The sequence below is a fragment of the Dendrobates tinctorius genome, unplaced genomic scaffold (genome assembly GCF_039654945.1).
Source record: "Dendrobates tinctorius isolate UK_male_01 unplaced genomic scaffold, ASM3965494v1 ptg000236l, whole genome shotgun sequence".
Lineage (NCBI taxonomy): Eukaryota > Metazoa > Chordata > Amphibia > Anura > Dendrobatidae > Dendrobates > Dendrobates tinctorius.
In genome coordinates this window covers 2625910-2646576 of record NW_027361903.1, presented here as the reverse complement: position 1 = coordinate 2646576, position 20667 = coordinate 2625910, and the positions used below count along the sequence as shown (strand labels likewise).

The 20667-nt window shown below is 49.8% G+C and overlaps 1 protein-coding gene across 2 annotated transcripts in view; it reads left to right on the top strand.

Annotated features, from left to right (window-relative positions):
• ATRNL1 (attractin like 1) overlaps window positions 1–20667 on the top strand; it is a 775749-nt gene that overhangs the window by 719598 nt on the left and 35484 nt on the right. For both annotated transcript variants that reach the window (XM_073556584.1, XM_073556585.1), the window contains one exon: window positions 2414–2528. In XM_073556584.1, coding sequence (XP_073412685.1) covers window positions 2414–2528 — 115 coding nt within the window. The remainder of the gene's footprint in view (window positions 1–2413; window positions 2529–20667) is intronic.

The window sequence follows — 20667 nt, the reverse complement described above, 5'->3', positions numbered from 1 at the left end:
TGATCCTGAATTACATTCTGTATTATACTCCAGAGCTGCGCTCACTATTCTGCTGGTGCAGTCATTGTGTACATACATTACATTACTGATCCTGAGTTACATCCTGTATTATACTCCAGAGCTGCGCTCACTATTCTGCTGGTGCAGTCACTGAGTACATACATTACATTACTGATCCTGAGTTACATCCTGTATTATACTCCAGAGCTGCACTCACTATTCTGCTGGTGCAGTCACTGTGTAGATACATTACATTACTGATCCTGAGTTACATCATGTATTATACCCCAGGGCTGCACTCACTATTCGGCTGGTTCAGTCACTGTGTACATACATTACATTACTGATCCTGAGTTACATCATGTATTATACCCCAGAGCTGCACTCACTATTCTGCTGGTGCAGTCACTGTGTACATACATTACATTACTGATCCTGAGTTACATCCTGTATTATACCCCAGAGCTGCACTCACTATTCTGCTGGTGCAGTCACTGTGTACATACATTACTGATCCTGAGTTAGATCTTGTATTATACTCCAGAGCTGCACTCACTATTCTGCTGGTGCAGTCACTGTGTACATACATTACATTACTGATCCTGAGTTACCTTCTGTATTATACCCCAGAGCTGCACTCACTGTTCTGCTGGTGCAGTCACTATGTACATACATTACTGATCCTGAGTTACAACCTGTATTATACCCCAGAGCTGCGCTCACTATTCTGCTGGTGCAGTCACTATGTACATACATTACATTACTGATCCTGAGTTACATCCTGTATTATACTCCAGAGCTGCACTCACTATTCTGATGGTGCAGTCACTGTGTACATACATTACTGATCCTGAGTTACCTCCTGTATTATACTCCAGAGCTGCACTCACTATTCTGCTGGTGCAGTCACTGTGTACATACATTACATTACTGATCCTGAGTTACATCCTGTATTATACCCCAGAGCTGCACTCACTATTCTGCTGGTGCAGTCACTGTGTACATACATTACATTACTGATCCTGAGTTACCTCCTGTATTATACCCCAGAGCTGCACTCACTGTTCTGCTGGTGCAGTCACTATGTACATACAATACATTACTGATCCTGAGTTACAACCTGTATTTTACTCCAGAGCTGCACTCACTATTCTGCTGGTGCAGTCACTGTGTACATGCATTACATTACTGATCCTGAGTTACATCCTTGTATTATACCCCAGAGCTGCACTCACTATTCTGCTGGTGCAGTCACTATGTACATACATTACATTACTGATCCTGAGTTACATCCTGTATTATACTCCAGAGCTGCACTCACTATTCTGCTGGTGCAGTCACTGTGTACACATTTCCTGTATAGCTGTGGGTCCGCGCTCTGTTTGGCGCAGTGTATATACTTTGTACAGCGGGGTTGTTTTTGTTCTCAGACGTTCCCTGGTGACTTTCTTCTTTTCTGGCGTTCATATCGTGTCTCTTTTTTGCTGCCGGTTTGCGGAGAATGCTGCAGTTTCATCGTATCGGGAGTTCGCAGGAAGTCGGGGCGTGAGAACTTTTTATAGTCACATTTATCTTGTCAGTGTTTACAGAAATCAGTGGATTCATTCGTCATTTTTTCTGTCGCTGCATGCGCTGACATAACGGTAATTACACCGTGCAGAAACTGTCAGAGAGCCAATATCAGAGCCTGCGATCAGCGGGAACTTTCTCTAAGGGAGTTAAAACTTAAACAATCGCAGAGACCTCGTCCGCTAGTACAGTTCTGGTGCAAGATTTCTTTGTCCTATAGTTCTGGTACCTCACATCCTGGTCCTGTAGACCTGGTTCGGGACCTCCCGGTCCTACAGACCTGGTTATGGACATCCTTGTCCAACAGACCTGGTTATGGACATCCTTGTCCAACAGACCTGGTTATGGACATCCTTGTCCTACAGACCTGGTTCTGGACATCCTGGTCCTACAGACCTGGTTCTAGACATCCTGGTCCTACAGACCTGGTTCTGCACATCCTGGTCCTGCAGACCTGGTTCTGGACCTCCTGGTCCTACAGACCTGGTTCTGGACCTCCTGGTCCTACAGACCTGGTTATGGACCTCCTGGTCCTACAGACCTGGTTATGGACCTCCTGGTCCTACAGACCTGGTGCAGTCCTACAAACCTGGGTATGGACCTCCTGGACCTGTAATTCTGGTTTTGGACATCTTAGTCCTATAATTCTGGTGGCTGACATTCTGGTCCTACAGTTCTGGTTCTTGAATATTGGTTCTATAATTCTGACTCTTAAAGGGCCATGCTCACTACAGTATGTTCGGGCAGCCCCTCATTCGTGGCCTTGATCTCTCGCCCCCCCTATAGATATATCTTCATGTAAGTGTCATGTGTTTGTTGTAACCGTCTCCTTTCTCTCCTGCAGGGCGTGCCAAAACCAATTGCCATCGAGCCATGTTCCGGGAACAAAGCCGCTGTCCTCACCGTCTTCCTCTGTCTGCCGAGAGGATTGGCCGGAGTTCCTCCACCAGGACAATCAGGTGAGTCTCCGACATCCTGGCACATAGATTCCATGTATGTCTGCTAGTTTGTCTGCACTGGATACATTGTGTCCCTTCTCATCTGACCGCAGCTCTGGCTGTGGCCGGATTATTGCTCTTAGTGTAAAGAGTGTTCTCACTCACTGACAGCAAACAGAGATCTTGGGAATGGTGAGTAATGAACACAAAGTCTAAGAGAAAGTTGTGAAACTTTTCCTACATAGGCTCGAAACCCTGTAGTCTAGAGGTTGCTATGGGCGACAGTTTCCATGGTGCAGAATTGATACATTGTAGCAGAAGTTATCAGATCCAGGAGGACTGATACATTGTTGTCAGGATTGAGCGTCATCTTTTGTGTTCCGCCTAGTAATTCCTGACCACGTTGCCATTCATTTACTGTATATGAGCAGGAAACGAATCAGCGCCCTGCAATGTACCGATCAGTACCCCGGCTGACTGCAGATGATGCAATATTTCATTACTCTGACACCTGAGGTCCAGGAATAGTGCCGGGATGGCAGGCGCGAAGTTGATGCCCGGCGCCAACTTTACAGCATGACCACTGGTGACATTATATCCTTCCTGGATATTCCAGAAAATCAGAGCCTTGCTGTATTATAGACTCACATTCCTCTTAGATCTGTGTATAAACCGCAGGGTCCATGGTCCTCCAATAGGGGGCCCAATCTTCTCTGGCTCCATGTAAGGGGTTAATTTGAGTTCAAGGCTCGGAATCTGTCATTTTACCGGGAATTTGCTGTAAATCGTCGTCTTCCCGAGCGTCCGGACAGGAAACAGCGACTCAATATAAATTAATGCTCATTACCATGAAACGAGGAAAGAACCGATAAATTCAATGAAGCTGTTAGGGTAATGAAGGCAGGAGCTGCGCCCGCGACACGGACAGATGGACGGATGGTCCGACGCCATCGAGCTCACAGCCCACAAACATTCAGCAACACGCTGCAGGAGATCCGAAAACCTGTACACTATACTGAGGCTGATAACGGGGAGTAATAGATTGTAGTCTCCTGTCCTACAGTCTCCTCCCCAGTAATGGCTGATAACGAGGAGTAATAGATTGTAGTCTCCCGTCCTACAGTCTCCTCCCCAGTAATGGCTGATAACGGGGAGTAATAGATTGTATTCTCCTGTCCTACAGTCTCCTCCCCCAGTAATGGCTGATAACGAGGAGTAATAGATTGTAGTCTCCCGTCCTACAGTCTCCTCCCCAGTAATGGCTGATAACGAGGAGTAATAGATTGTAGTCTCCTGTCCTACAGTCTCCTCCCCCAGTAATGGCTGATAACGGGGAGTAATAGATTGTATTCTCCTGTCCTACAGTCTCCTCCCCCAGTAATGGCTGATAACGGGGAGTAATAGATTGTAATCTCCTGTCCTACAGTCTCCTCCCCCAGTAATGGCTGATAACGGGGAGTAATAGATTGTATTCTCCTGTCCTACAGTCTCCTCCCCCAGTAATGGCTGATAACGGGGAGTCATAGATTGTATTCTCCTGTCCTACAGTCTCCTCCCCCAGTAATGGCTGATAACAGGGAGTAATAGATTGTAGTCTCCTGTCCTACAGTCTCCTCCCCAGTAATGGCTGATAACGGGGAGTCATAGATTGTATTCTCCTGTCCTACAGTCTCCTCCCCAGTAATGGCTGATAACGGGGAGTAATAGATTGTAGTCTCCTGTCCTACAGTCTCCTCCCCAGTAATGGCTGATAACGGGGAGGAATAGATTGTATTCTCCTGTCCTACAGTCTCCTCCCCCAGTAATGGCTGATAACGGGGAGTCATAGATTGTATTCTCCTGTCCTACAGTCTCCTCCCCCAGTAATGGCTGATAACAGGGAGTAATAGATTGTAGTCTCCTGTCCTACAGTCTCCTCCCCAGTAATGGCTGATAACGGGGAGTCATAGATTGTATTCTCCTGTCCTACAGTCTCCTCCCCAGTAATGGCTGATAACGGGGAGTAATAGATTGTATTCTCCTGTCCTACAGTCTCCTCCCCAGTAATGGCTGATAACGGGGAGTAACAGATTGTAGTCTCCCGTCCTACAGACTCCTCCCCCAGTAATGGCTGATAATGGGGAGTAATAGATTGTAGTCTCCTGTCCTACAGTCTCCTCCCCCAGTAATGGCTGATAATGGGGAGTAATAGATTGTAGTCTCCCGTCCTACAGACTCCTCCCCCAGTAATGGCTGATAACGGGGAGTAATAGATTGTAGTCTCCTGTCCTACAGACTCCTCCCCCAGTAATGGCTGATAATGGGGAGTAATAGATTGTAGTCTCCCGTCCTACAGACTCCTCCCCCAGTAATGGCTGATAACGGGGAGTAATAGATTGTAGTCTCCTGTCCTACAGTCTCCTCCCCCAGTAATGGCTGATAATGGGGAGTAATAGATTGTAGTCTCCTGTCCTACAGTCTCCTCCCCCAGTAATGGCTGATAACGGGGAGTAATAGATTATAGTCTCCTGTCCTACAGTCTCCTCCCCAGTAATGGCTGATAACAGGGAGTAATAGATTGTAATCTCCTGTCCTACAGTCTCCTCCCCCAGTAATGGCTGATAACGGGGAGTAATAGATTGTAGTCTCCTGTCCTACAGTCTCCTCCCCCAGTAATGGCTGATAACGGGGAGTAATAGATTGTAGTCTCCTGTCCTACAGTCTCCTCCCCAGTAATGGCTGATAACGGGGAGTAATAGATTGTAGTCTCCTGTCCTACAGTCTCCTCCCCAGTAATGGCTGATAACAGGGAGTAATAGATTGTAGTCTCCTGTCCTACAGTCTCCTCCCCAGTAATGGCTGATAACAGGGAGTAATAGATTGTAATCTCCTGTCCTACAGTCTCCTCCCCCAGTAATGGCTGATAATGGGGAGTAATAGATTGTAGGTCTTTTTTATTATTATAAAATCCTTCACGACGTTACAAAATAAAACACAACAGAACAAACATAGAACAAAAACTCCAATCAGAAACAATATGACAAAATCAGACACAAACACAAAGAAATAAACCAGAAATGGAAACAATAAGGGAAATTCTCGACGTACAAAACGGAAAAGAAAATTAAATTAAAGAAACAAGAAATTAAACTAAAAAAAAAAAACGAAAAAGGAACAAAATTACAATAATTACACCAGCACCCCCTTAAAATAATAAATAAATAAAATCATGTAAAACCCCCGACCCAGCTCCATTCACACTATTATATACAACCCTGAACTACATTTACACCGTCCTATATACAATACTATATACACTATATACAATATAACCATATGACACCAGTCCGAATATTGTACAAGACACACCTAATACCCTCTGGTCCCACTGCCTTACCTCACAGCCTCCCCCTTACACCGCCACATTCACACTTACGACAAACCTAATTATAAACATAGTATACAAAATTAACAATATTTATATTTTTTTTCCTTTTTTTCCCTTTTATTTATTTTTTATTTATTTTTCCTTTTTTGGGATTTTTTTTTTTTTTTTTTTTTTTTTTAACACTATATATAAAACACACATCTACTCTATCTATCCCACCACCCCTGATCCAGCTCTGGCCACAAAGTTCAGGATTTCTCCGAGCTAGGATCAGGCCCCAAAGTTTTTCCCCAGGCGGGGCCTGGACCAGGCCAGATCAGTCTCTTATCACCGCTGTTGAAAACCCCCCATCCCCCCATCCCCCACCCAACCTAACTAAGACCCTCTATTATACACAATATATACAATACATACTTTACGCTATATACAATATATACATAAACCAACATTACAGAACATAACCTACGTACTCACCACTTAAGGCTCAAGTTCGATGCTTGCAAACCTTCTATTCAGGAGACTGAAATTCAAAACAAAACTCTAGAGTGAAAAGGCATCAGCCCACCACCAGGATATAGGAGTACTAACGGACTAAGGCACCCCGAAGGAGAAACCCCTCCAGAGATGGGCCGCCCTCCGGGCACCCAGTCTTTCATACTCCAGAGAATGGACCTTCACCAGGGCACCTAGGATGCTGCTATAAACTTCGTCTACACGGAGGATTTTACTCTGCGTCGAAACTAAAACTCGTGCGTTCCACATGAAGTACCTGACCACTGCGCTGACTATAAATAAAGTGACTCTGTCCCTTCTCCCGAGGTCTCCGAACGCTCCATAGGCCCACTCGGCATAGGACAGAGTAGCCAGCCGCGGCCAACCAATGGAAGCTCCCACCCTGTTGTACACCTCTGTATTAAAGGGACAATGAAGCAGGAAGTGCTCCATGCTTTCCAGCATGTTAGCACAAGCCTCACGGGGGCAATTCCTGTCCTCGGAGCTCCTGTACTTCAGATTGTCCCTCACATACAACTTACCTTGGAAGCAGCGCCAAGTCAAGTCCCAGTACTTCTTGGGGATCCTATTAGAATTTAACAAACTCAACCCAACCTCTAGATCCCGACTTGGGCAGTCCTTGAGGACCAATGGACTCTGAAAATGCGAAAGCAAGACCCGCATGTCGAGGAGTTTCCTCGGTAGGGACCTCACCTCCCACATTCCCAGACCCCACCGGCGCATCATCTTCAGAACCGGGGTAACATAAGCCGGGAGATGCCCATGCAGTGTGTGAAGATCCTTCAATCTTCCCCCTGTCTCCCATTCCTGGAAGAAAGGCTGAAACCATCCCTTGCAGGAGAATACCCACGGAGGAGCCCTCTCTTTCCAGAGGTTTGCCACGTTGACCTTCAAAAAGGTGTTCACTAGGAACACCACGGGGTTCACCATATTCAACCCCCCTAGTCTCCTCGTGCGGTAAGTGACCTCCCGCTTGACTAGGTTCAGTCTATTCCCCCATAACATCTGAAAGAACAGACTGTAGACCCGAGTCCAGAGAGGCTCTGGTAAGATACAAACGCTGCCCAGGTAGATTAGTAAGGGGAGCAGGAAAGCTTTGCACAGGCCAACCCTTTCCCTCAGGGTCAAAGACCAACCCTTCCATTGGTCCACTTTTTGAGCGACACCTTTGATTCTGCCTTCCCAGTTTTTCGTGGGGTAATCACCCTGGCCAAATTCGATGCCTAGGACTTTGGCGTGTTCTTGGGGTTCGGGGAGGGTGTCCGGAAGATCAAACCCGGGATCCCCGCCTCCCAGCCAGAGACTCTCACACTTGTCCTGGTTGACCTTGGACCCGGAAGCCTCCGAGTAGCTCTCCACTTCTGACATCACCACCATCGCCTCCTCTCGCGAAGAAACAAAAACGGTGACATCGTCCGCGTAGGCCACTACCCTCAGGATAGCCTCTGGCTCCACCCCGCCCATCCTCACCCCTGCCAACGGTCCACACTCGATCCTTCTGAGGAAGGGATCGATCGCAAACGCGTAAAGCAAAGGGCTAAGAGGGCAGCCCTGACGGACACCAGATCCTACCCCGAAAGGTTGTCCAATCCACCCATTTACCAGAGGGAAAGTCTCAGCCCCAGCGTATAAGGTCTTAAGCCAGTCCACAAACCCCCCAGGCAGACCGTACCTCAAAAGAGTGGACCAGAGGTATTCGTGGTCAACCCGGTCAAAAGCCTTTGCCTGATCCAGGGTCAGCAGGAACCCCTTCCAAAGGCCCGCCCTGCCTTGCTCCACGGCCTCTCGGACACCCAGAACAGCACTGAAAGTGCTACGGCCAGGAACGCAACAGTTCTGAGCCTCTGAAAGGAGCCGCGGCGCAAACTTCACCAGCCTGTTGAAAAGTATCTTAGCCAAAACCTTCCTGTCCACATTGAGAAGTGCTATGGGACGCCAATTCTCAATGCGTGACGGATCCTTACCCTTTGACAAAATGATCAAAGCTGACCTCCTTAATGATCTCGGCAGGGTGCCCGAGGAGAGACACTCATTAAACACCTGAGTCAAGAGGGGGACCAAGGAGTCCCTAAAGGTCCTAAAGAACTCGGATGTTAAGCCATCCGGACCTGGTGATTTTTTGGGCCTGAGCCCATCGATCGCCAGTCTCACTTCCTCTTCTTTGATCTCTTCTGCCAAAACGTCCAGCGAGAGGTCAGCCCCTGGCTCCGGAACAGCTTCAGCCAGGAAAGCCGACATCCTGTCACGATCCAGTTCCCTCCTTCCCAAAAGGTGTGAGTAGTATGAACTGACGACCTCCAAGATCCCTGATCTGGACCTCTTCAGGGATCCCGTACTGTCCATCAGCCCCGTCACTATCTTACTATTCACTGACATCTTGCAGCTTCTGTAAGGGTCGGGCGAGTAGTACTTCCCGTAGTCCCTCTCAAAAACCAAAGATGCGTGCCTATCGTACTGACACCTCTTCAGCAAGGACTTCACACCGGAGATCTCCTCGCGGCTACCTCCAGTCGAGACAAGATGCTCGAGTCTCCTCCTCAGGCTCTGATACAGGCGATCCCTGTTCAGGCTTCTGAGGTTCGAGAGTTGCCGGAAGAATTTCGCCACCCGATGTTTGAACATCTCCCACCACTCTGACTTAGTGTTACTTAGGCCCAGCAGCGGTACCTGGCTCTGAAGAAAATCCTCAAAAGACCGTCTTACAGCTTCTTCCTCAAGGAGTGATGAATTCAGCTTCCAATAACCTCTTCCCATCCTAGGAGTCTCTGTAACGTTCAGAGAAAACATAATCAAACAGTGGTCGGAGAACTCCACCTCCACAACCGACAACGGCGAGGAGACGGCTTCCTCCTTCAAATAAAACCTATCTATCCTAGACCTGCACTGACTACCTCTAAAAAAGGTGAATCCCGTGCTGCCTGTGTTGTGCCGGATGTGGACATCCACTAGGCGTGCCTCACTTACTATCCTGTTTAGCGCGACGCAATCATAAGTCAGCCGGTCCCCAGAACCTCCTCTATCACAGGGTCTCGTGACGTTGTTGAAATCCCCTCCAAAGACCACCTGCCGACTTGAAAATAAGAAAGGTTTGATCTTCAAGAAGAGACATTTGCGGTCCCACTTGGATTGGGGACCGTAGATGTTAATGAGCCGAAGCTCCTGTCCCCCCATGGAGACATCTAGGATCAAGCATCTCCCCATTTCTAATTCAATTAATCGTCTGCATTCAACCGCTGCGGTCTTAAAAAGGACCGCCACCCCGCTATACGGCTCGGCCGCAAGAGACCAGTAGGAGGGCCCATGCCTCCACTCCCTCCTTGCTTTATGCATGGTTGATAGGTCAGTCAACCTGGTCTCCTGCAAAAACAAAATGTCGGCATCAAGTTGGCCGAGAAAATGAAAGGCCGTGAACCTTGCCGCTTCTGACTTTATGCTGGCAACATTAATGGTTGCCAGCGTCAACGGTGTGGGTGCCGCCATCATGATTGATTGGATTAGATAGCCTTTTTCTTCCCACCCCCAACAGCTTCACCCTCTTCCTCAGACAATGATGAGCTTTTAGTGCGCTTAAGACACACAGACTCATCCATTCTCTCCTTACATACACTCTGGCCCTTGTCTGGTGGTCCCGAGGTAGTCCCCCCCCCAGAGGGCCCTTTAATTGCTCCCTGAGAAGAAGACTCAGCGACCCCCTGAGCCCCAACATCCTTGTCCGCAACCTCCGGCTCCGGGCTCCCGTCCCCTCCCTCTGCAGGGGAGTCCTGGAGGGCCCCGAACCGGTTGGAGAGATCCACCAGAGGGGGGGCGGCTGGACCTTCCAATGGCACCTGGATCAGGGCTAGAGAATCAGAGGGGTCGCACTCCAGAGCGGAGGCTCGAGACCCGGACCCACTCCTACCCTTGGTTGTTTTCCGGTTACCCTTTTTCCTTTGTTGTGACCATTCCCCCTCTCCCTCATCCAGACTGTCACCGGATGAGGGTTCCTGGGAGGACATGGCGTCCGCCTGCTCCTCCCTTTCAAGTCTCCTGACTTCCTCACTCAATTCGCTGTCTTTAGGATCCTCAGCTGCAAGTGAAGTACCTGGGTCAGGGTTTAGGGTCATTACTCCCTGCCCCCTGTTCCCATGGCGTTGCTCCTGCCGCCTGATGTTGGATGGCGGCAGCTTGCTCCTCACCGGTTCCCTGCCTCCTCCGCCCCTACTGGTCCCTTCACCGGCAAGATTAGTCCCGGCTTTCGCCTGTCCCGCACTCGCCGCTTTCAGGACCGCATTGGCAAAGGAACGCGGACAGCGACTGAATGGATGACCGAGGTCACCACACAAGTTACACCTAATCCTGCCACAGGTAGCAGCGAGATGGCCAAGGTCCCCACACAGTGCGCATTTTTGGGTGGTACACTGCGCACTGAAGTGTGTGGGGCTGCCGCACCTGTGACAGACCTTAGGCTGCCCCTGGTAGAAAATCAGGATCCTGTCCCTCCCCAAAAATGTAGAGGAAGGTATATGGGTAACAGTGTTTCCTGAAACCTTCAATTTCACCATGAAGGTCCAGGCCCCTGACCAGATACCATGGTCGTCGCGGGTCTTCTCAGGAATGCCGACGATGTCGCCATATCGACCAATCCAGGTGGAGATGTCCATGCAGGAAAGTGACTCGTTACTGGTCAAAACGGTCACCTTCCTGACCGAGTTCTGGCGGGATATTGCGACAGGGACAAAACCTTGCCATTCGGGGCGACCACGAGCCAGCTCATGGCGAGACCAAAAAAGCTCAAGGCCCTCCGGTCTCACGAAGCTGACATCGAAGTAGGAGGTCCCATAGGGATGGATCAAGGCAAAGATGTCGTATGCCGCGAAGCCCATCCCCAGCAGGAGCTCAGCAACCTTTGACCGATCAGGACAGGCATCCTTGCTTACCCACTGGAGACGGGCCACGTTCCTACGGTTACTCCTCTGCCCCGGTGTCGGCAGAGACCAGACAGTCTCTGCCCCTCTATCTCGGAAGGCGGAAAGACCATGTCTCTCTATCCAGAAAGACAGATCAACCTCCCTCCCCTCTACATTGATGGAACTCTCCCCTTTCTTCAGGGCGTCCAGGAAGCGCTGCTGCAAGTCACCATCCTCGGGGCCACCAGACAAGGGCGCACTACTACCCCCAGCAGTGACAGCTCCCGAATAGCTAGGGGCTGAAGCCCTCGCCACCACTGGGGGGGCAGTGGGACCACTACCTACTTCCCCTCCACCAACACCAGTGCTGCTCTCCTCATTCACTCCACCAATACTCCCATCATTTGCGGCACCACAACTCCCATCATTCACTCCACCACTATTCCCACCATTCACTCCACCAATACTCCCAACGTTTGCGGCACCACATCTCCTATCATTCACTCCACCACCTGTCCCATCATTCACTCCACCAATACTCCCAACGTTTGCGGCACCACAACTCCCATTATTCACTCCACTACTTCTCCCATCATTCACCCCATTACCACTGTTCTCTGCACCTTCCACAGTCACCTCCATTCCCTCCTCCCTTGTGTCTGCAATCTCTGCACTCACACCTGCTGGGTCGGGGGAGCGGTGCAGCACCACACCCGTTTTAATTAGCTCAGTGCTGACATTGTGCAGTTCTTTTGGAGCACTGTGCCCCTTATTGTCCTGGGCTGCCTGCCCTGTAGCCACAGACTTCGGGGTGCTGGTATCATTTTTTGGGGCATGCTGTCCCCCCGTCACAGCAGAGCGCACAGTGTTCCTTGCTGATGATGTTCCCTGCTTTTGCTGTGTATTTTTTTTTTTTCCCGTGGCTCTGTCTCAGCTGCGCGCCTCCTTTCCTCTGTTGAGGCGCACTGCGCCCCTCTCACAACAGTGCGCCCCCCTTTCGCCGCACCATGCTCCTCGGCCCTGCCCCCCACAGCCCCGGCGTCGGCCGGCTCAGCTGCAGTGAGCAGGGATGGAGTCTGCCCACACCGTCCCCCTTTCGCAACGGCGTGGACATCCCCCCCGCTCTCCTCGGCCCCGGTGATAACCGGCTTGGCCGCAGCAGGCAGGGAGGGAAACTCCACGGGGTCCCCTATGTCCGGCGCCGTGAGTACCTCCACAGCCTCACCCCCTGCACTGTTCGCTGCACAGACGGCAGCATTGCCGGAAGTCCTCCTCCTCTCCCCACCTTGCCTATGCCCCAGACCCACTGCAGAGCCCGTGCTTTTAGGTTTGGTGGGGTTTACACAGGAGGTGGTAGGTGTAACATCAGACATTGGTACATATTTGTAACTCACCACCTCCTGTCTCGCCTTCTTGGTCTTCCTCCTCTTTTTGGTCTCCTCCGCTGGCTCGTCCTCCCCAAAGGAGAATCTGGTCAGGTCCACAGGAGACTCCAGCTCTCTGATCTCCCTCAACAGACCACACTCCTCCTCTTCCTCCGCTGACACTCCAGCATGGGTTGTCGGAGTCCTCTGCCGTGCCGGGAGGCCGCTTCTTTGCTGGCTCTGCGACTCTTTCTCCCGGCTTGTTCCAGCACAAGAGACTCCAGCCATGACTTCATCGTCCTCCTCCTCCTCGCTTAGGACGCCGGCTGGCAGTTCTCCCGAGGTATTTAACCCCTTCATTTCAGAGAACCGCCGCTGGTTCTTAAACCTCTCCAGGAAGGGACCTGCGCTTTTCTCAATCCCCTCCCGGAGGAGCACTAACCGGACCACCTCATCTCTGAGGGCTTTAAACCTCTGGGAGGTCGCGGGTCTTTCCTTGTTAGAGGCACGGGTGTTCAGGATCCGTGCCTCCCGCAGCTGCTCCTTCAGCCCGGTCAGTGCTTTGCCGGCGTCCTCGTACTCTCGCAACATGGCGACCACTCGGGAGGAGAAGGAGCTCGTGGACTCGCTGGAGGTCATCTCGCCCCATGATGTTGCTGGGCTCTTCTTCCTGGGGCCTGGGGTGCCTCTGTCTCCCTCTCTGGGCGGACGATGAGCCGTCTCGGGGTTGGAGTAGGTGGGTACGGTCTTTCTCATCCGACCAGATCTCCTCACGCCCTCCTGGGCCGGTTGCTGCTGCTCTCTGTCCCCCGCCGGCACAGACCGGGGAACAGAAGCCTGGGAAGCCATGCCTGGCTCCCAGGAAGCCTGCCTCTCCCTGGGGAGAAGAGAGGCAGACTCTGGGCCTCCTCCTGGAAGTCCTGGAGCTCACAAGACAGGTGCTGCTCTCAGCAGGGTGTGACTGATTGTGGGCACCTGTCCTACAGTCTCCTCTCCCAGTAATGGCTGATAACGGTGAGTAATAGATTGTATTCTCCTGTCCTACAGTCTCCTCCCCCAGTAATGGCTGATAACAGGGAGTAATGGATTGTAGTCTCCTGTCCTACAGTCTCCTCCCCCAGTAATGGCTGATAACAGGGAGTAATAGATTGTAGTCTCCCGTCCTACAGTCTCCTCCCCAGTAATGGCTGATAACAGGGAGTAATAGATTGTAGTCTCCTGTCCTACAGTCTCCTCCTCCAGTAATGGCTGATAACGGGGAGTAATAGATTGTAGTCTCCCGTCCTACAGTCTCCTCCCCCAGTAATGGCTGATAACGGGGAGTAATAGATTGTAGTCTCCTGTCCTACAGTCTCCTCCTCCAGTAATGGCTGATAACGGGGAGTAATAGATTGTAGTCTCCTGTCCCACAGTCTCCTCCCCAGTAATGGCTGATAACGGGGAGTAATAGATTGTAGTCTCCTGTCCTACAGTCTCCTCCCCCAGTAATGGCTGATAACGGGGAGTAATAGATTGTAGTCTCCTGTCGTACAGTCTCCTCCCCCAGTAATGGCCGATAACGGGGAGTAAGATATTGTAGTCTCCTGTCCTACAGTCTCCTCCTCCAGTAATGGCTGATAACGGGGAGTAATAGATTGCAGTCTCCTGTCCTACAGTCTCCTCCTCCAGTAATGGCTGATAACGGGGAGTAATAGATTGTATTCTCCTGTCCTACAGTCTCCTCCCCCAGTAATGGCTGATAACGGGGAGTAATAGATTGTAGTCTCCTGTCATACAGTCTCCTCCCCCAGTAATGGCCGATAACGGGGAGTAAGATATTGTAGTCTCCTGTCCTACAGTCTCCTCCTCCAGTAATGGCTGATAACGGGGAGTAATAGATTGCAGTTTCCTGTCCTGCAGTCTCCTCCTCCAGTAATGGCTGATAACGGGGAGTAATAGATTGCAGTCTAATGTCCTACAGTCTCCTCCCCCAGTAATGGCTGATAACGGGGAGTAATAGATTGCAGTCTCCTGTCCTACAGTCTCCTCCCCAGTAATGGCTGATAACGGGGAGTAATAGATTGTAGGTCTTTTTTATTATTATAAAATCCTTCACGACGTTACAAAATAAAACACAACAGAACAAACATAGAACAAAAACTCCAATCAGAAACAATATGACAAAATCAGACACAAACACAAAGAAATAAACCAGAAATGGAAACAATAAGGGAAATTCTCGACCTACAAAACGGGAAAAGAAAAATTAAATTAAAGAAACAAGAAATTAAAAACTAAAAAAAACAGGGGCAGTCTCTTTTCCACTGGGGAATAATGGAGTATCCACCTGCATCACCCCTCTGGCCTGCAGCCTGCGGTCCATCCAAAACAGAGGTCACAACAGTACGGGCAAACGGAGTACAGGAGGGACAAACAGACGGGAGGTCAGACAAAGCCAAAGGTCATACACAGGATCACAGTACAGTACCAGGGATGAGACAGAGCGGATAATCAGGGCCAAGCAGAGATCAAAACCAAACAGACATAGGAGGTACCAGGCAGAATCCAAAGCGATATCCAGAGAGCAGACCGAGTCATACACAGAGAATCAAGTAACCAGAACACAGCACAAACACACTCAGGGGTCACCACACAATGCCAAGGGCGAAAGTATAACTGACAGGGATGGGAGCGTCCTGAAGCTATAAGAAGCCTCCCCAGAACCAGGGAGAGGCCACAATCATAGCCCCAGGTGTGCAGGTAAGCCTGCATCAGGATCACAACCTTTAACTCCAGAAATGCCAGTCATCAGCACTGGTTCCAAACATTAACCCCACGTGTGCGAGTCAAACCCGCACTGAGATCATGACACTTGCAGCTTCTGTAAGGGTCGGGCGAGTAGTACTTCCCGTAGTCCCTCTCAAAAACCTTAGATGCGTGCCTATCGTACTGACACCTCTTCAGCAAGGACTTCACACCGGAGATCTCCTCGCGGCTACCTCCAGTCGAGACAAGATGCTCGAGTCTCCTCAGGCTCTGATACAGGTGATCCCTGTTCAGGCTTCTAAGGTTCGAGAGTTGCCGGAACAATCTCGCCACCCGATGTTTGAACATCTCCCACCACTCTGACTTAGTGTTACTTAGGCCCAGCAGCGGTACCTGGCTCTGAAGAAAATCCTCAAAGGCCCGTCTTACAGCCTCTTCCTCAAGGAGTGACGAATTCAGCTTTTAATAACCTCTTCCCATCCTAGGAGTCTCTGTGACGTTCAGAGAAAACATAATCAAAAAGTTATCGGAGAACTCCACCTCCACAACCGACAACGGCGAGGAGACGGCTTCCTCCTTCAAATAAAACCTATCTATCCTAGACCTGCACTGACTACCTCTAAAAAAGGTGAATCCCGTGCTGCCTGTGTTGTGCCGGATGTGGACATCCACCAGGCGTGCCTCACTTACAATCCTGTTTAGCGCGACGCAATCGTAAGCCAGCCGGTCCCCGGAACCACCTCTATCACAGGGTCTCGTGACGTTGAAATCCCCTCCAAAGACCACTTGCCGACTCGAAAATAAGAAAGGTTTGATCTTCATGAAGAGGCATTTGCGGTCCCACTTGGATTGGGGACCGTAGATGTTAATGAGCCAAAGCTCCTGTCCCCCCATGGAGACATCTAGGATCAAGCATCTCCCCATTTCATTAATCATCTGCATTCAACCGCTGCGGTGTGCAGATGAGGTGCTCTGCATTGTGAGGTGCTCTGCAGTGTGAGATGCTCTGAAGGATAAGATGCTTTGCAGTATGAGATGCTCTGCAGGGTTTGATGCTTTGCAGGATGAGGTGATCTGCAGGCTGAGATGCTCTGCTGTTGTGAATTCACTTTCTGGTCTACCTCTGGTTGCTGCTGAGGGTGTTGGAGCTGGTTGTATTGACAGAGGAGTCGTGAGTTCTCTTTCCGGGATCCCTCTGGTGGTTACAGGAGGTAATGCAGCTGATCTAATTAACAAAGGCCTGCCACCTGATAATAAGGACGACGATTGGATACCTGGAGTCTCTGACTGGGTTTAAGACAGCCGACTCCCTCTATCCCTGCTGGTGATTTTTCCTGCCTCCTGAAGTCTTAGTTTCCAGTTCAGTCCCTGCATTCTCAAGCTAAGTGTTCTTTGCTATTGTTCACATTTGATTTGGTTTTGTCTATTCAGTTTTGTGTGTTCAGCCAGCCCCGGCTGGGGCTGTGCTGAATTTCCATCCTTATATGACTGTTTGTGCCAGTTTGCTTTTTGTCCCTTATTAGATTGGCCTCTTTTTTGCTCTGTTTTCAGAATATGCCAGAGTGCTGATATAGTGGGTTAAGTCTAATGACTTCAGGGTTTATTTTGCTATCAGAAGTGTTTGCAGACAGTATCTTTCCTTTTCTGTCCTTTCTAGTTAGTGTCGGCCCCATCGTTTGCTCAGCCTATTTTCCTGCCTGCGTTTGTGTTTTCATCTTGTCTCACCAACAATATATGTTTGGGGGCTATCTATTCCTTTGGGGTCTGCTCTGGGGGAGTTTAGATTTCCCCTTTTCTTGCTTTAGGCCTATTTAGTCCTCCGGCTGTGTCGAGGCGTCTAGAATCATCGTAGGTACGCTCCGCGGCTACTGCTAGTTGTGTGGATAGGATCAGGGGTCTGCAATCCGCTTAGTTGCCAACCTCTCTGGTTTTCTGTGGCTTAGCTTGGTCTTGTGTTCCTCCTCGGTGACCCAATCTTAACAGATTCACCAGCCTAAACCGCAGATTCTAGGGTACTCAAAAGCAGGAAAGAATTGTAAAAAAAAAAAAAAAAAAGTGTCAGAATTTTTTTTTATATGTATTTTTTCCTCTTTTTCTCTCGGGCCGTGGGAGGATTTCTTCTTTAATGGAGATTAAGCAATTGTCTGATCATGTTGAGCAGGTCGCTGCTGAAGTGCGGGGAATTTCCGCCTATCTCGCTCAGTCACATGCTGTTGAACGAAAAATCCCTACTCCTGATGTGTTTTCTGGGGATCGGTCTAAATTTTTGAATTTTAAGAATTGTAAATTATTTCTTGCCTTGCCTCATCGGGGAGCTCTGCGCAACAGGTTAAAATTGTCATCTCCTTGCTGCGCGGCGATCCCCAGGATTGGGCTTTTTCTCTGACACCTGAAAATCCTATTCTGACTAATGTGGATGCGTTTTTTCAAGCCTTGGGGTTGTTGTATGATGAACCTAATGCTATTGATCAGGCTGAGAAAGCCCTATTGGCATTGAACCAGGGTCAGGATTCTGCAGTTATACTGTCAAAAATTCCGAAAGTGGGCGGTCCTTACTACATGGAATGATGGTGCCTTGGCAGCTCTCTTTCGGAAAGGTTTATCAGAGACCATAAAAGATGTTATGGTGGGATTTCTGGTTCCCTCTGGTCTTGATGATTCTATGTTATTAGCCATTCAAGTTGATCAGCGTTTACGTGAACGTAAAACTACACGAGAGGCGTTGCTGCCTTTGAACAAACGTCTGAACCCATGCAGTGTGATGGTTTTGTCTAGGGCGCAACGTCAGGAGTTTAGAAGGCGTAATAAGCTGTGTTTTTTCTGTGGAGACGCCTCTCATACTATTTCTATCTGCCCTAAATGAGCGAAACGTTTTGCACACACATTTGCTGTGGGCAGTGTACAACCTAAGTTCCTTTTGGCAATTACCGTATTTTTCCGACCATAAGACGCACTTTTTTCCCTCAAAATTTTGGGGGAAAGTGGGGGGTGCGTCAATATACTAACCTCCGGGGCTCTGCGGTGCGGTGGTGGCAGCGGGCTGTGCTCCGGTGCAGGGGCGGCGGCTCCGCCGGCATTTCCTCGCAGCCCGGAGGCCCCCGCACATCCCTTGCTGGCCGCCGCCATGTTGGGGTGGCCTCCGGGAACATGGACGCCGGGAAGATGGTCGCCGGTCCGGCGCATGCGCAGGTTCAGATCTCGTCCCGAGATCTCGGGGGACAAGATCTCATTGCCGAGATTTGAATCTCATCCCCCGAGATCTCGGGACGAGATCTGAACCTGCGCATGCGCCGTCCCCGGACCGGCGGCCATCTTCCCGGCGTCCATGTTCCCGGAGGCCACCGCAACATGGCGGCGGCCAGCAAGGGATGTGCGGGGGCCTCCGGGCTGCGAGGAAATGCCGGCGGAGCTGTCGCCCCTGCACCGGAGCACAGCCCGCCGCCACCCTCACCCTGCAGAGCCCACCTGCCCCAGCACAGCTGCCTCAGCCCCAGCACAGCTGCCCCAGCACAGCTGCCCCAGCCCCAGCACAGCTGCCCCAGCACAGCTGCCCCTGCCCCAGCACAGCTGCCCCAGCTACAGCAAAGCTGCCCCAGCGCAGCTGCCCCAGCACAACCAACCTGCCCCAGCACAGAGCCGCCACCGCACAAGCCTGGACCACTGAATGACCCCTGTGACTACTCCTCAACCTGTGCCGGATCCCTTCTCAGGTAAGCTGAATTCGGACTGTAAGACGGACCCCCATTTGACACATTATTATTTTTTCCCTATTTTCCTTCTGAAAATTGGGGTGCGTCTTATGGTCCGGTGCGTCTTATAGTCCAAAAAATACGGTACTCTGATCTGCTCCTTATCCACATTTTCCGCTAAGGCTTTTGTAGATTCAGGAGCAGCTTTGAATCTGATGGATTTGGACTTTGCTAAACGATGTGGTTTTCCCATGATACCTCTGCGGACGCCTATTCCTTTGAGGAGTATTGATGCTACTCCTTTGTTGGGGAATAAACCCCAGTTTTGGACCCAGGTGATTATGTGGGTCGCCCCAGACCACCAAGAAAATTGTAAATTTTTGGTGCTGCACAATTTGCATGATACTATCGTTCTGGGTTTTCCTTGGTTGCAAACTCATAATCCAGTTTTGGATTGGAAGTCTGTGTCTGTGGTGAGTTGGGGTTGTCAGTGTGTTCTTAGGGAAACTCCTGTTTTCTCCACCTCTCCTCAGTCTCCTGATATTCCTGATTATTTGGCTGATTTTTCTGATGTATTTAGTGAAAGTCTGCATCTTTGCCTCCTCATTGGAGTTATGACTGTGCAATTGAGTTGATACCCGGGTGTAAATTCCCCAAGGGTCAGCTTTTCAACTTATCAGTACCAGAACACGAGGCTATGCGATCTTATATTAAGGAGTCATTGGAGAAGGGTCATATTAGACCATCCTCTTCGCCCTTAGGTGCTGGGTTTTTTTTGTGGCCAAGAAAGATGGTTCATTAAGACCTTGTATTGATTATCGTTCCCTTAACAAGATGACGGATAAATATCAGTACCCGTTACCTCTGATGTCTGATTTATTCTCCAGAGTTAAGGGTGCTTGCTGGTTTACTAGGCTTGACCTCAGGGGGGCGTATAATCTTATTCGCATCAAGCACGGGGATGAATGGAAGACGGCGTTTAATACTCCGGAGGGACATTTTGAGTACCTGGTGATGCCTTTTGGGCTCACTAACGCCCCTTCTGTCTTCCAGTCCTTTATGAATGATATTTTCCGAGACTTTGTGGATAAGTTTTTGATCATCTATCTGGATGATATTTTGATCTTTTCTAGTGATTGGGATTCTCATGTGGAACATGTCTGGACTGTGTTCCAGATTTTGAGAGAAAATTACCTGTATGTTAAGGGATCGAAGTGCCTCTTTGGTGTACAGAGGATTTCATTTTTGGCATTTATTTTTTCTCCGTCGGCTATTGAAATGGACCCGGCCAAGGTACAGGCCATTTATGATTGGATTCAGCCCGCTTCTTTGAAGGCTCTCCAGAAGTTTTTGGGTTTTGCTAATTTTTATCGTAAATTTATAGGTAATTTTTCTGGTATTGTCAAACCACTGATTGATCTGACCAAGAAGGGCGCTGATGTGCTGAATTGGTCTCCAGAGGTAGTCTCGGCATTTCAGGAGCATAAGCGGAGATTCACTTCTGCTCCGGATCTACGGCAACCTGAAGTCTCACTTCCATTTCAGGTGGAGGTAGACGCCTCTGAGATTAGTGCCGTTTTGTCCCAAAAAGATCCT